This window comes from Dermacentor albipictus, chromosome 2 (assembly GCF_038994185.2).
Source record: "Dermacentor albipictus isolate Rhodes 1998 colony chromosome 2, USDA_Dalb.pri_finalv2, whole genome shotgun sequence".
NCBI lineage: Eukaryota > Metazoa > Arthropoda > Arachnida > Ixodida > Ixodidae > Dermacentor > Dermacentor albipictus.
The window spans coordinates 39,695,357-39,711,158 of record NC_091822.1 but is presented as its reverse complement, the minus strand read 5'-3'; the positions used below and the strand labels follow the sequence as shown (position 1 = coordinate 39,711,158).

General features: G+C 46.8%; 1 protein-coding gene across 5 annotated transcripts in view; it reads right to left on the bottom strand.

The window, feature by feature from the left end:
* Positions 1-15,802, bottom strand: part of LOC135918257 (uncharacterized) — a 203,042-nt gene that overhangs the window by 26,798 nt on the left and 160,442 nt on the right. For all 5 annotated transcript variants that reach the window (XM_070533552.1, XM_070533551.1, XM_070533555.1 and 2 more), the window contains 2 exons: positions 9,681-9,802; positions 7,271-7,391 (listed from right to left, as the gene is read on the bottom strand). In XM_070533552.1, coding sequence (XP_070389653.1) covers positions 7,271-7,391; positions 9,681-9,802 — 243 coding nt within the window. The remainder of the gene's footprint in view (positions 1-7,270; positions 7,392-9,680; positions 9,803-15,802) is intronic.

The window sequence follows — 15,802 nt, the reverse complement described above, 5'->3', positions numbered from 1 at the left end:
GTTCTCTTCGGAGACTGTTGAACATTACTTTAGTTTTTCGCAAATGAATTTTTAGACCCACACTTCTTCTTTCCCTCTCCACGTCAGCGCGCATGCATTGCAATTGGTCCCCTGAGTTATTAAGTATGAGGAGTGCTCAGCGCCTGCTTCATCTCTACGGCGGATCAGTCCCCGGCATTGTACTGTCTCCGGGATTAGTAAAAAAAGATGTAGTATGTGTCACCTATGCATGCGCAAAAGAAAATAAGTGTGTCGATATATGACGTGGATGTGGACGAATAGAAGCCATGGGAGCCCCCTTTTTAACGGTTTGGTATCTTGCGCCATCAACTTGTTCTTATTTAGCCCAATGTCCTACCTACCTTATTCTTTAAAAGACAATAAATGCTCAGCATGAAAATTTCTGAGCCATAATATCGCTAACTTCATTTTGATAAACCTCCGATGTGTGCGGTCCCTTACTTTTATACCAACAAACCTCCGTCGGTCATTTACTAATCTCTTTTGTGTACATGTTTACTTTCCCACTGCTGGCCGTGAGCCTAAGGTCTTCTAGGAGGCCAGCGGAGCCTAAACCGAAAACCGTGTAAGTATTTTTATATTCCAACAAACATACTACATCATTTGCCTAGCTTTACCACAGCACTGTAAAGGCAACCTCTTTCGCTTTAAGGAATAAAGAGCTTCGTTTTTGTTCTCACACTACGTTTCTCTAATGGTTTTGTTTTCACCTCTTAGGTGATCATTCATCGACGACCTGCCCCGTCCAGGAGATTGTCTCAGGCTCTCGCACATTGCCTTCAAAGTTCCTTGCTAGCAGCTTCCTTGCTATACCGGTCGAGTTCTATCGCTACTATCGTCCTAGTTGCTATCGTTCGCTAGTTACTATCGTCCGAGTTCTTTTCTTCAAATGTGAGCTCTTTCCCGCACAAATAGTGCAGAAATCTCGTAACCCATTAACTTTGGTTCATATGCCTCAGTGTTTCTATGAAATCAATTTTACTCAGAGCTTCCCTCCCTTCAAAACATGCCCAGCCTATATCACCATGTACGACTTTATTTGTCGTCTTCTGGTGAGCGCACAATGCGAGGCGTCCCAATGTCCTTTGGTTGCCAACGAGAACGGATTACACATCGTGCTTCAAGCAAACAACCCCACTTACAATAGTAAGTCCGGGAGCCGTAGCACGTTTACACATACCGCGGAGCACGCCGTGCCCATTGTATACCCATAGGGCAGTGGGAACATGATTATGGCGACAGTTCCCTTGCCCTTTGGGGCTATTGTCTTTTTTCGTGCGTTTCCAGATTTCTGTTACTCTAGTTAGTTGTATCCTCTTACCTGTGGTGTTTCCTGGCCCTCTATTGACACTTTCTATTCACTGTTTTCGTTTGAATATGATAAGACCTGGATTTTATTGGTAAATTTCAATCCTGAAAATTGAACTTCCTTTCCATGTCAGTGAGAAACACAATGTTGTCTGCATTAAACATACCTTGGAGCTGCTGCTCTACAGTACCCGCCTGTTTATACAACAGGTGAAACCAGTTCTTGATTCCTTCTAGCCTCCTTTCCAAGCGTACAATGTAAATATAACCCTGTGATGTAAAAGCTCTCTGCAGTCGTTGCCCATGCATTCTCCTTGCAGAATAACCCACAAAATAAAGCGCTTAGTGTTGTGGTATGCTCCAGTAACATCCAAAAATGTTACGTGTAACGGCGTCCTTCCTTTTCTGAATATTTTAATAAACTGAGTGAGAACACATAACTTATCATCCAGATTGCTACCAATTCTGATGCAATACTGGTGTCCTCTGAATGTGCCATAAACGCGCGTATGCTTTCCCAAGTTTGCAGTTTTATTTAGTTGCCTGCATTGATAACCTGTATATTGCTGCTGATGTAATGGTGAGCTGCATTTATGTGTGAATGGAATTTTTTGCCTTTTTTGATAAATTCTTTTAATTTTGCGTTGTCGCCGACTGTCCGGCACTCGCCAATCTTGTAAGTTTTTTTTTTTTTCTAATGCGTTCAATACAGCTGCCTGACTTTCTCGACCTTGTTTGTCCAACCCCGCGGCCTTTTTCCCAGTCGCGCTCATCTGCACTGGGTCTTCTTCTTTCCATATCATTTTTGTTCATGGTCTTTATTATCTTGAAATCTACCTCTTTATTGAATTTAAATGCTTCGGTTGTAATTTTTCGAGAGAAATTTATTGCCGAATCCTCTTCCAGTTAGTTTCCATCTTTGTTTATGATATCTTGCACAGCTCCAAATCTTCTGCGTAAGCAGTTCATTTGATTCAAAAATATTATAGGTGCAGCCTTCACATTCCTTAAGCATTTCGGTAAGCCAATGCTCATTTTTACCTTAAACATTTCTTTCAACCACTATTTGAACCAGTGTTGCGGAGTTGCCACTCCGGAATTAGTAAGACTCGGGAACCATTCCACATTTTGGTGGCCCTAGAATGGAATGGGAATGGAATGGCGACAACGCTTGGAGGAATGTAATGCAAACGAAATTAGGCGCATTTCGCCTGGAATGGAATGGGAATGGAATTAGGTCGGTTTTCGAAAACACAGCACTTTTTTCGTCTACGTACTGTTTTTTGTCAAAATATGCGGAGGAAGCAACCAGCACACATTGAAACATTAGTAAGCCAGAGCCCCGCATTTAACAAAAAAGCAGTATTCTTAAAATGACTTGGCTGATTAAAAGCACGGTACATTTATAAGCAACGTGGCTACTGCAATTTTGTCCTTATTGACTCACGTGCTTCGAAGTTTGTCTCCAGTATTCGCGTAGCCGCTGCTATATGCCGTTGGTATCTGTCGTGCGGAACTATGGCTGCGGCATGGAAAGCAATTTCACGGTTCACACGTACTACCTCAGTTTCACTCGCCTGACGGGGAGTCACGCAGCACCTCGGATCCACTCCGAGTATGACGCAGCGTTGCGGCAATTGAACATCGCTGGCAATGTGAATTATGTGCTTTCGTACGCTTTCGCCTCCGTTAACGGTTCTCACTTTATTTTCCCGGTCCTTCGCGTGGTGACACAAACCGCTTCATCAATAATAAAGACATTTGCATTTACTGGGTGGGAGGCTGAAGAGGGCGATGATGATGGCACTTTCGACAAATGTCCCGATCGTTTAACCAAGGAGTTTTTAAGCGTGGGCCATCAGCAGAAATTTCGATTAAGCTACGCCGCCCACAGTCTGCAGCTTGCCGTAAAAGACGCCATTCGGCAGGTATGCGCTATTAAATACCATATTGGTTTCTTCCTATGTGCTTTGATACATCGTTCATTTATTACTATTGTCATCACCAATTGTTTCGGCCATACTTTGTGAAATAATTTGCCAGGAATGCGTGGACAAAGAATGCATGGATTTAATAACTGCACTTCGGAATGTAGGGGGAGGCAACTGCGCTTCTTATAGTTTTGGTGCTTTAAAGCTTTATAATGCAACTACCCCCAGCTCATCTTTAACCAAATTCTCGAGCATGCTTTGTTTTCGTTTTCATCTTGAGGATTTGTGGTGCTTTTGCTGCAATGGCCGAGGTCACGAGCTGTGCTTCCTATCGAATAGTGGCTGCGGATAATTTTTCTGCCGCAGGCCCGGCAACAAGCTCACGCGACTTCGTGGTCTGCTCTCACCACGTCAATCAAGCATTCTGAAATACTTCTAAAGACAAACAAAAACAAAACTGGCACATCACGTAATGAACGCCCGCGGTGTCCCGAAGTTACATTTTAAAAGATTTCGGTTTGGTTGAATCATTGTTCAAGCTGTTATTTTTTTATTTTATTTTGTGTTCCTTGCTATTGTTCTAGTTCCGTGGTTTCCCTCTAGTCTTCCTTTAATTGCACCCCCTCCACTCGCCCGGGAATAGGAAAGCTTGTATAGTCGCTCTTTCAAATACGAATCGCTCTGCCCGTGAACGCAGTTGCCTGGCATATGCAACCAGTTAGATAGGCGACAGTCTGCTTCTAGTACGTTTATTTGAATTACGAGGCCCATTTTATTAAGATAATACCAGCCGTAGTGTCGTAGCCATGGCGCTTGGTGCACGCAATTTATTCCTAAACATGAAGGTGCAACCTATGCAATAATGTACACTCAATTTTTTCCAGTGCTGGAGAAAACGGCTGTTCCTGCCCTCTCTTTATTTTGTCTAATGCAGTCATGAAGAGTGTCAGCGTGTCGTCGAGTGCAATCCAATATGTTAACATTTGTCATCATTCTCTTTCTAAAATTCTATTGCATTGCACGTTTACCGTTTGCTCTACCTGCACTTGCAGTGGCAAAATTCACTGTTATCCTCGCTTTATTTTAGGGCGCAAATGCCGAGAAAGTGGGGCAAAAACGCAGCGCCATTGTTGCATGTATACGCAAGAGCACCGCCGAAACAGAAGAAGGGCTGAATGCGGCCGGTCTGCATTCGGAATCTCACAACGCCACCAGGCGGAACTCACATCTACGAATGATGAGAAAGCTCCTTAACAATTCTTTAGTCGTCCAGGCTTGAGAGAACCTGTGCACGCGTGCAAGAAGGCTAAACTGTCTTAATATGAACCGAGGTTTGCGACAGACTTTATTGAGCTTCTCTCCCCGGTAGAGGCAGGAACGTAGTTGCTGCAGAAAGGCACGGGACAGCCGGGCTTTTGATTCCCGCATTACGAAATATCGAAGTTTCCCTTGCGAAAATCTTAAGCAAAGGCACACTTCTTTGCAAAGAGGCGGCTAAAGACCTACAGCGTATCCTGGGAAAGCGGTTCATTAGCACGTGGGTTGATCCTCTCTTTGCTATGATTGGCCTCCTAAGCGAACGATTTAGTCTTTTTGGTGTTCAGCTACAACAGCCGAGCAGGTACGTTCTGCTGTGCTGTGGATGGGGCCTCTTTTGATGAAGCAGGACAGCGCCAGCACCATCGCCAATGCAGACTAGCAAACAGGGCCAAACAGACTGATGTGTAAAAACATCAAGCAAATTGAAAATGCCCATCAAACCAGGATGCATCGCAGGGCAGATTTCTATTTACCTTAGAGAAGGAACTTGCACAGACAGGGTTAAGCCACTGACCTATTGGAGAGCAAACGCTAGCCGTTCTCTCTTGCTTTCCCGCCTCGCAAGGGCAGTTTCCGCTGTGAATGCGACGTCAGCTGACGACGGCATCCCTCATAATGAAAACGAAGTGAAATCGGCTGTCAAGTATCTCCTTCGAGCAGGTCACGTCAGTGAAGCGCAACGCATAGTAAAGTAGAAGGCAATTTTTTTCTCTCACGTTCTTGTTTTTAGAACTAACCGTTGAAGCAGCCGTCATTTACACTTCGGGTTTTCATAAATAAACGGCGAAGCGCTCATTTAGCTCATGACAATTTGTTGTGAAATTCCGATGAATAAAACAAAAATAAAGCTTATTTTTGCAAATTGCACTGTTTGCAACCTTTTTGGCAGCATTTAAAAATCACGAGGATACCTAAGCAAAAATGTGTTATGTCGTCATTTTAGCATTAACACATTTAGGCTTGAACAATATTAAAACAATACAAGCCGTTAAAACATGCTGACCATGCAAATACTATAGGTAACGGATGAACTGCTCCTAGGGCAATTAGTAGGGTGGTTGAACTGCATGATGTATATCACTAACCTACTTTCCCTCAAGCTTGGTAACGTGTTTTGCTTAGTTTTGCAGTTCTTAAAGCGTCTGATCACATGAGCATTATGATGCGTTCATTGGTAACTCGATAAACTGCCAAGGTGCCTTTCCTTCGTTGAGGAATTACAGGAATGCAACTGAACTGCTCGGCCATTCCAGAAGTGGCAATGGGGTAAGTTTTTCATTCCGAGGAATTGAAAGAAATGGAATTGCGGCAAGTTCTTATTCCCCGGAATGGAATAGTAATAGAATGGGGCCCCCACTCCGCAGCACTGATTTCAACCATATACTTTTTTCTCACGGTATAGTTCCCATCTTCCGTTTAGTTCACTATGCGGCAACTGCACTTTTTTGCCTGCGTATGTTTTCGTGACGCTTTCAGTCTCTCATCGATCGCTTCTTATATAAGTTTGTTCCACCAGCTCTTCCGTTTTCTTTTCTACTGACTTTTTTCCTTTGATATTGTGCGCACTGTCTTCTCTATTGCCTAGGTCATTGATCGTAGAGGAAGTATTATAGATGAGTGATTGTATAATAAATAAATGACTAGCTAATAATTATTGAACTATCATTAATTTCTTTGCCATAGAGGCCCTAGCGTATTCGAGAGGGGAGTGGGTGCAATATAAAAAAAAGTCAATAAAATTGAATAATTACTTGTTTAATTCATGGTTATTCGGAAGGATTTGTACAACTGTCACTGCCCGATTCGCTGCTTATACCTCAGGCCATCCGTCCCACAGTCTGCACTTCATACACGTTCGAGCGCCTGTCCTAAAGTTTTGGTGACAAAAGCAATAAAATAGATCGTCCTGTCTACACGCAATACACGCAAAGTGCCGCGAGCGGCCATTCACGAGGCAATATTGCGTGTATTCGCGGGCTTCTTTCGCGCCCGGAAAACAGTTTTACGTAGCACGTTTTAAGTAGAGGAGAGCTCTAGGAGATTTTTTATGTTGCTGCACAATTTTCTCAATGACACCTCTAATCTTAATCTAATATTTCAGATGCTGATGTAATATTTCATAATAATTATGTAATAGGCGGAATGCAACTAATATTCCGAGTATCTCGAAGCGACGGCAAACAATGTCACTTTGGTTCCGTCCGGATCATGCGGCATTCGCATATTTTTAAACCTTTGTGCACGATATTTGGGATACCCTTCGTTTATAAACCCCCATAGGACCCAATGTATACCTATGGAGCACTCTTCTCGTGCGTCGCGGACAGACGGACAAATTTTTGAGGGATGTAGGCCTAGAATGCTTACACTAAGACAAGTTCTGAAGAGGTCCGTGACCATGCTTACACAGAAGGAGCCGAACCTAGTTCTTAATTGGACGGATAAAGCGCAGCAATGTTGCCCTGAACAGTGGGGTAGATGTGCCCCTTTTGTCTATCAAAATGAGAGTACGTCCGCCTGTAAGTCAGTTATTCTGTCTCTCTCTGTGTGTCCCTCTGCTTGCCTGTCCGTCAATTAGTACGTTGGTATACGCAATTAAACCAGAAACCCAGACAGGGTTGTATGGAGCCATGGCAAATAAAGGAGTGTAGCTGCTAGTGATTCGTATACTTACGACGACAGATACCTACCATGCTCGGGAACCTTAATATCGGAGAGGTGAGGACATTTGGCGGAGCGGCGTAGCAGTTGGCCTCGTCCTCCATCGATCCGACCGATGAGATAGCGATGACTATGTCGGCCTTGAATGTGCTGCAGTGGTAGAGGACACGTACATATTGCGCTATTTTCATAAGCGATTGCTGAGCACGTGTGCAAAGAGGCCATAGGCGCTACTATGGCTAAAGCTAGGCTTCCGAGGTAAGAAAGAGTATTCAACGCCAACACAATAGGGTTCTACCTCTAAATATATTTTTGGTAGGTCAAGGTAAGACTGTTCTTTAAAACTGATGGTAGCGCTAAAAAGCAACGGACACACAAAGAAGAGACGAGACGTCTCTTCTTTGTGTGTCCGTTCCTTTTTAGCGCTACCATCAGTTTTAAAGAATGCATCACCAACTAGCCCAGCCCCATGTTTTATTCAAGGTAAGACTGCTTGCTTGATATTCATGAGACGCGCCGCATTAGTGCCTAGGGAAGAGTATTGACCACGTGGGCTAAGTCCAGGTATAAAAAACGTAGCCCACGACCACACATGTTCTGCCGCAAAGTGCCAATTGACGCACATCTTCAAGCGAAGCATGTATACGCTAGTCTTCGCTGGCGATCTAATGTTAAAAAGCAGCTGCTCTCAAAGCTGCATCCGTCCGCGGATTGATATTAAAAAAAAACAAGAATTAGACTCCATTAACGGACGATCCTGCTGTGCCATCGCACTACTGACGTCATTCTCTCTGCCAATAGGTTCGTGTGTCTAAGTAACTTAAGAGGAACATGTGTTTACCGCGTCAGAACACTATCGGAGCGGCAATGGGTCGGCCATGCGTCGTGCGTTTGTCCGAAAAACAGGCGGCGTTTGATGAACGTCGCCGGGAACTCACTGGAGAAGGAACAGGAGGAGGAAAAACTTTATTGATTATTCAGAGGGGAAGAGGGGATTAAGGAAACCGGCGGAGTGGGTGGCAAGTGGCTATGTGGGTTCCTATCCACCAATCATCCTGACAACTCTCTCCGCCTGGTTCAAGAGGCCCCTTGGGCCCCCAGCGCCGGCAGAGCGAGGAGGATCTCCCACGGCTCCCTAATGTAGGTAAGCATCTGAGGCAAGTTTGCTTCTTGTGGTCTTTTTGTGCATGCTCACGTCACATGCGGTAGTGACGGCCACGCACCGCACCATGGACAAGTGCGGGCACAGTGTGGGATTCATGTGGTGTGCTCTTCCCAAGTGGAGATAGGTGTGTGTCTGTATTCTTCTGTATGCGCTGGCTTCTTGTACCCCCAGTTGCCGATGCGGGGGGGGGGGGGGCAAGGCGCTCTCTCGTGCGACGTTGGTGTCCGAGGATGTCGGGCGCAGTAAGTCGACTATCTTGGAAGCGGCTGTGGTTCCCCGCTCGGTTTGTGAGTTCTCGAGCTAGGGAGTGTGCCCTCTCATTGTCTGGGATGCCCTCGTGTCCTGGACGCCATTTGATTGCATGTTCTTGGAATGCGTCGCCTGTGGTTCTCAGCGCGATTTCGCAATCTGCCTTGCTTGTACATTCTGCATGCTGCTTGAGAGTCGGAGATAACCAGTGCCAAAAGCCCGTCGGTGTTCCTGTGTATCGTTGCCATGGCGATTGCTGAAGCTTTGGCAGTGGCTGAGCATGTTGTGTTTGTTGAGGCTGTTAACTGGGCTCTTTCCCGCTGCGTGTTGAGAACTGCTATTATGACGTGTCCTCTAGCGGTTCGAGCGGCGTACGTGTATTGCACTTCTTGTTTATTCCCAAAGCTTTTGGTAAGCAGCTTGGCTCGGGCTAGTCTTCGGCCTTTGGGGTATTCAGGATTTATGTTTTCCAGAAAGGGCTCGTGAGTGACGTGTCAACTTCGCCGTGAGGGAGCACGAAGTCGACGCGTTACGACAAGGAACAGCCGCGGATCTCGAGCTTTGCTTGCACCGCTCTTCACAGTGGTCGAAGGGCGGTAAATTTTTGCTCAGTCACAGAAATGTTCAACATAACCAAACCGCTCTGGTATGTTGAACAGCGAAGCACCCCGTGGCTCTGGGCCTGTGCTACTGAGCACACGCCGTACGTTCAGCACTCCGCCGCGTACTCATCGCCCCAAATGTGTAGCCTAAGCTGGGTGCACGATAATAGAGCACTTGGCTGCGCCGAAATGCATACAAACTTCATTTCAATTTATTCAATTTAAGAGCCGAATCGAATACGATTATACTCTACTTTTTCGAATAGTCACACACCCCAATATATTTGTCGTTGCTTAAATTATGAACCAGACTAAACCATCGTTGGTAGGTTGAACTCGCCGCTATGTATCTGTTACCCTATGAAGAAAATGTTTTCCAGCTAGGAATAAAGCTGCGGCACGATGACACAATGTAATAGTTACCCGACGACTTCTGCAAATATATCCTTGTATTTGGCCATAAAACCGGAACCACTGTAGTCGTACGATCCGATCGCGATCACGGTGGTCTTGCCGGGATCGCTGCCTTGGATGTTCTTGAGGGCCTGTAGCAAGCGCGGCAAACCGTGGAATCACTCATTAGTTAAAAAAAAGACTCAACAAGGTTTCTGGCCAACGTTGCTGTTCACACATTTACTTCTAAGAAACAGAAAGAAATTAGGCAACAAGAGTAAGTTAGAGAATTGCGAATAGATTGAGGAAAAGCGCAAGGAAATCTGATATAAGCTATGAGTGAATATTGTTCATTCAAGTGCGTTTGCTGCAAAGTATGGAGTCAGTCACTCACAATGGTTTATATGGAGAAATGTAATAACGCATTCATTGTTTTCTGTGACAATGACGCATGTGCTCAGGGCCCCTTAATATTTTCTCAGAATAAAATAGAACACCACATTGGCATGGTGTACCAGGCGGGTGCGTTCCACGGAAAAGGCTTCAAAGAAGCACACAGCAACACACATATTGCAGTAGTTAAATAAATAGTTCGTTATATGGTATATATTCCAGCGAAGTACCATTTGCGATTTACGTAGTCATAACCTGAGATATGCACGAAGGAAGAAATGGACGTCACCACCACAAACTCTCTACTGGAGGTTTTATTGAAGGAACATTATTTGTACGACACTTACAACCGCCACATAGCGAAATAACAAACTGACAAAGAAAATGTAATTTAAGCATTAGAACACTCACTAGCTTTTCTATACGGTAATAAAATATATGTTTTGGTAGCGAAATTCTGTTAACGAAATAGATGTCAGACTGATGCAAGCGTCGTATGTCTTTATAATATAGAAGGTACGTATAATGTCTCAGTGTGATGCGACCGTCAAGCCGCATGCCGAATCGACCTTAAATATGGACAAGGTGTCACCTCCATGCTCGTGGGAGCCATTGTATTCGATAGAATAATGTAGTAAGTTCTATGGCATAAGCAAACATTGCACGGGGAAGCGCAAGGTGGTTGCTGCCGGCAGAGCTAGACCAGACCGCGTCGGCTGAGCTAGACGGAGTTGAGAAGCGCAGAAAGGAGGACTCGTTGGTTTCGTAGAGCGTCAACGCTCGGTGGCCAACAGCAGTCGAAGGGTGCCGGTCAAGCGGGAACGCACGAGGTGACCTCCAAAGAACACTTTATCTGTTCCCGTGACCCAGCAGGCGTATGGGTCTCTGCACGAGCCCGCCTGTCTTCTCTCCCCGTAGCAATCATTTGGGCGACGCCGTCACGTCACCTTCGTGTATCGCCAAATCGGGAGCTTGCAGTGCCCGTATTGGAACGTTCGTAGAGGCGCTCCGCATAATCATCGCATGCCAGATACCTTACGTTCGTGTCACTTTCTATTTTTAAGGCGATAGCGTTACGGGCCTCCTGTCCCAGAAAATCCGGGTCGGCGTCTGGCAGTTATGCCCCGTGAGCGAATATTCCTGTATATATTTAGGTATATGTATATGCCACGTCTTGTTATATGGCATGCGGCATATGCGGGTTATACTGCCACGACATGCTATCATTAATGTTGCTCATACGATCTCTTACATTCTTGACAAATTTATTCATTAGCAAGTTTGAGAAAGACAGTGCACAAACACATGTCAGGAAAGAAAACAACGACAGCGCATGCCTTTTATGTTAATTCTTTTCAGACTGAAATATTAAAAGTGCGAAACAATAACAAAACCTGGAAAATGATGTAATTTTCTTGGCGTGGCTGTGGCACTACCTCCGGGATCGGCCTATGCAAGAGGTCGCGTTTCTACCAGAAAGCTCGCCTCCGTGCACAGCGTTTGCAGCCAGCATTTGCCGGTAATCATTGCGATTACATAAGCTGCAGTTGCCGGGAAGCATGAGAAACTGTCATGGATCTTTAAATGCTACCCCATTCTAACCTTAAAGGCGAAACATAAGCACTCTCCAATGATATTACGTTCGAATGTATGTTTTAGCGTGCTGCATTTCCCTATGTCTTCCTTGCTGCCCTCCCAGGCATCCTCTGACTCTCACAGTAAGCCTGATCTTGCAACACTCGGCTAATTTGCTTCTTGCAACAGGACAAAATGCGGGTGCCTGTAAACACAGATGCTTGTCATCTTTATGTGATTAACAGAAGAAGAGTAACATGTGGGCCAACAACCACCGCCACCAGCCCGTTGGCCTGTCCGGCCGCGCAACGCCTAGGAAGACCGACGTGTAGCGCCCTGCAGGTCCACGCCCGCTCTGTTATCACTGCACAAAAGCGGGCCACGTCCACCCCCAACGCCGATCGTGGGAGATGGGACTACGAGGCTTCGCCATCAATGCGGCGCGGGCACAGCAAAGGGAGCGAGCAAGGGGCGTCGCCGACTGCATCGCGGCAACGCAGTGGAGACTTGGACGTCCGTCCCATTCGCCATCACGAGAACGCTACCTGTCATCGCAGTAACAACCGTACACAGAACCAGTGTGTGGCCGGTACATAAGCGCGTATCCGCAAAATTCAAACCAGCAACCGATGGAAGTGCAGTTGCAGTTCGTCGACATGCCGGGCATGCTCCGCCGCCTACGAAGACGCAGAAAAGATCCTCTCGACTATATAAATTTTACACTTCAAATGCAAGTGGGCGCTTCACAAAACCCTATGAAAAACTATGAAAAACATCCTATTCCTGAAAATGCTCCCCAATGATTACGATAGCCCGTACTGTGAATGTTGAGCGCAGCTCTATGCGTGTTTTCTTTTCGCGATATATTGGCTGGCGTCGAACTGTGCGGCGCAACTGCCTCGCTAATCGAGTGATGGCGAGAGGCAGCGCTTGGGTGATGCGTGGGCGCCATTCACAGATGCCGCTGCAGGCAGATTTCCGCTCATGCGTTGCTTTGCTTCCCTATGTGTAACGCGTGCTTATCTGGCACCATCTAGCAGCGGTCCTTGCCACAGAGCCCCCCTTGTGTGGCATGACGCTTCTCTTCCCACGCTTTCTTCATACCTTTTCGTCATTCTCCTCTTCCGCTCTCCACCTGATGGTTCTGCAACGCCCTCCTCCAACGCTTTCCTCATGCTATTTTCGCTATCGCCCTCTTTCTTCCCCAGATGCGCTCCGCATTCGCTCTTTCATCCTTCGCTGTGCTCGTTCACTTGGTTACGCCGATGGAAGCCGAGGTTAAACGCAGGAATGGGCGCCTAAACCCGAGACCACACGTATGCTTCCGGACGCGCTCAACCTCGCGTCTACGCGTCTTGCGCCTGCCGCAACTCGCAAGAAATGGCGGTTTGCATGGACGAGGACGCGCGACACCGCGCACTCACTGGGCTCACTCATGCACGCCTTTGTCACACGCCACTTCGTACTTTGTTATTGGCAATGTTTCAAACTGGTTCGATATCTATAACCGTGATTGTCATATTTTTATAGCTGTTAGATGAGCACAAAAAGCAAAGAAGAAGCACTTTCTTGCAGGATATAACCCTGCTTCAGTGAGAGTTCATTGCAGTGCACTGTAGCTGCGCAGCAAGGCACGCCTACGCGAGGCAGCCTAAGCGCATGATAACAAGGAGCTGTTCGCCAAAATTGTGCCGCGTTTTGAGGCGCTTCAACCTTCTGCGCACGCGTGGGCCCGCATGCGCGAGCTTGCGTGCGTCCTCAAGCGTATGTGCTGTCTGTACTTCAGAGCTGCGCTCTAATAAGGATGGAACTTCCTTTTTGTGCTGATTATCGTTACTTTAACGAATAGAAAAATTATACGGTGTTACGTGCCAAAACCATGACCTAATTATGAGGGTCACGCAGCATTGAGGGAAACCGAACTAGCTTGGGTTCTTTATTGTGCACGAAAATCTAAACACACGGGCGCTTTAGCATTCCGCCCCCATCGAAATGCGGCCGCCATGGCCGGGTCTCGATCCAATGACCTCGTGCTCGGCAGCACAACACCCTAGCCACTGAGCAACCACGGTGGGTTCCCGCGGATCTACTACTCGTGAGACCGGATCTGCAGCGCAAAGCACTTTTCGTCGATGCACCTGAATACGGGCTACTCGCAAATTGAAGTCAAAGAGCGGGATAGAGAGAAGACCGCCTTTATCACTCTAGGAGGCCTCTGTGATTAGAGGCTCACGCCATTTGGTCTTCGCTCGACTTCCGCCACCTTCGAGAGTGTGAGGCATACGGTGTTGGCTGGCTTGAGCTGGCAGACGTGTTTAGTGTACTTTGATGACGTCGTCGTATGTCCCTCAAACTTCGGTGATCATGTAAAGCGCCTTGAAACAGTACTAGAGGCCATCAAGTTCTCGGAGCCGACTCTGAAGCCGGAGAAATGCAGCTTCTTAAGAACTTCTGTTTGCAGGACACGTAATGAACAGGTGTGGAGCCCTTCCTAATCAGCAGGAAACAGCTGCCATTGCGAACATTACTCAGCCCGACGACAACAAAGCAATGCGCAGGTTTTTTTGGTCAGTGCGCCTATTATAGGCGCTTTGTGCACAACTTCTCTCACACTGCCAAGCCTCTGATTCTTCTCACGAAATTCGACGTCGCATAATGGTGGGAAACAACGCAAGTCCAGGCATCTGAGGAATTACAACGACGCCTGCAGACACCACCAGTACTTGCTCACTTTGACGAAGACGCCGATACCGAAATACACAGCCAGGCAAGCAGCTTAGGTCCCGGCTCTGCCCCAATCCTTAAGAAACACGGCCTTGATAAGGTCATCTGTTACGCTAGGCAGTCGCCGTCGAAAGAGGTAGCCAATTATTCGACGACGGAGAAGGCATGTATTGCCATAATTTGGGCTAACACGTAATTTCGCCCTTACCTATGTGGCAGACCGTTCAAAGTCATAAGCGAGCGCCACGCACTGTGTTGACTTACCAATTTAGGGCACGCTTCTTGACGCCTAGAGCGGTGGAGCCACCGACTGTAAGAATTCTACATTAGTATGAAGTCTGGATGAAAGCGCTATCAGGCTGACTCCCGCGCACCTATTGACCCGCAGCCGCAAAACTTCCAGGACGACTACGATTTCCTATGGACAATAAGTGTGGACGCCTTCGCCGAACAACGCTGATTCGACCCGTAGCTAAACAGCCCTTTCGAGTTATTAGGAGGGTAGACCGACGTTGTCCCAAGGGGGTTTAGGCACGGGTTGTTTGCATTTTTATTTCAAAACAACCTCCTCAAAAGGAATAGAATTCACCGACGCTTACGACACTCCCCATTGCGAATTTTACACGCTGCTGTTTAGGTGTTTGGAATTCGCGGTATACTGCGGCAGTTAATTTGATTCTGAATGACAGGATCCTTCGGCTGCTTCGCTGAGCCTCTGCCCGAGCAGCTCGTTGAGCAGCAGTGGCAGACCAAGCATTCCCATCGGTTGCGTCGCTCATTGTTTAGAATAAAAGTGTGAACACGGAAATGCATGGCTCGCCCGGAGCGCTTCATCTAGCGTCAGCGGCGCAGCAGAAGCACGACAACTCGCCCGCCTGCCCTTCAATAACCAGCAAAGTACAGGTAGCCGACACAGGAATCTTCGGCGAAGCTACGTGCAATATTAGCTTGGCGACCGTGTTTGCATTTACAGACCGATACGTCGACGAGGACTTAGAAGCTTTTGCGACATTTTTCTTACCCTACAAGATCATCCGACGCACTGGCACACTGCACCATGACGTCGTTGCAGACGGCATTTCGCCGTCACAGCGGCCCCTGTCAAGCCCGGATGTCGTCCACATGGTGCATACTAAGCCATTCAACGTCCGCTGGCAAACTTTGAGGCCTTGTTTCGTTGCTGTTTTTCTTACTGAGGGTGCTTGTGTTTTTCGATTTTGTGCTTCTGCCTGTTGCATCGGGGCGATACTTTATAAGAGCATAGCTTAGATACGTGTATTACCTTTATCGCGTAACAGCTTTTCACCAGCTAACAAATGTTAAACGCTAACGCTGGACGCAGGATGAGCCTGCATGTATCAGAAGTTCCTCGAATGTTATGATTCTATCTGGTGTCTGTTGCAATCGAACCTTGTGTCATTTGAATGTATGCGAGATGCGAATTGTGTAATTCTTTCTCC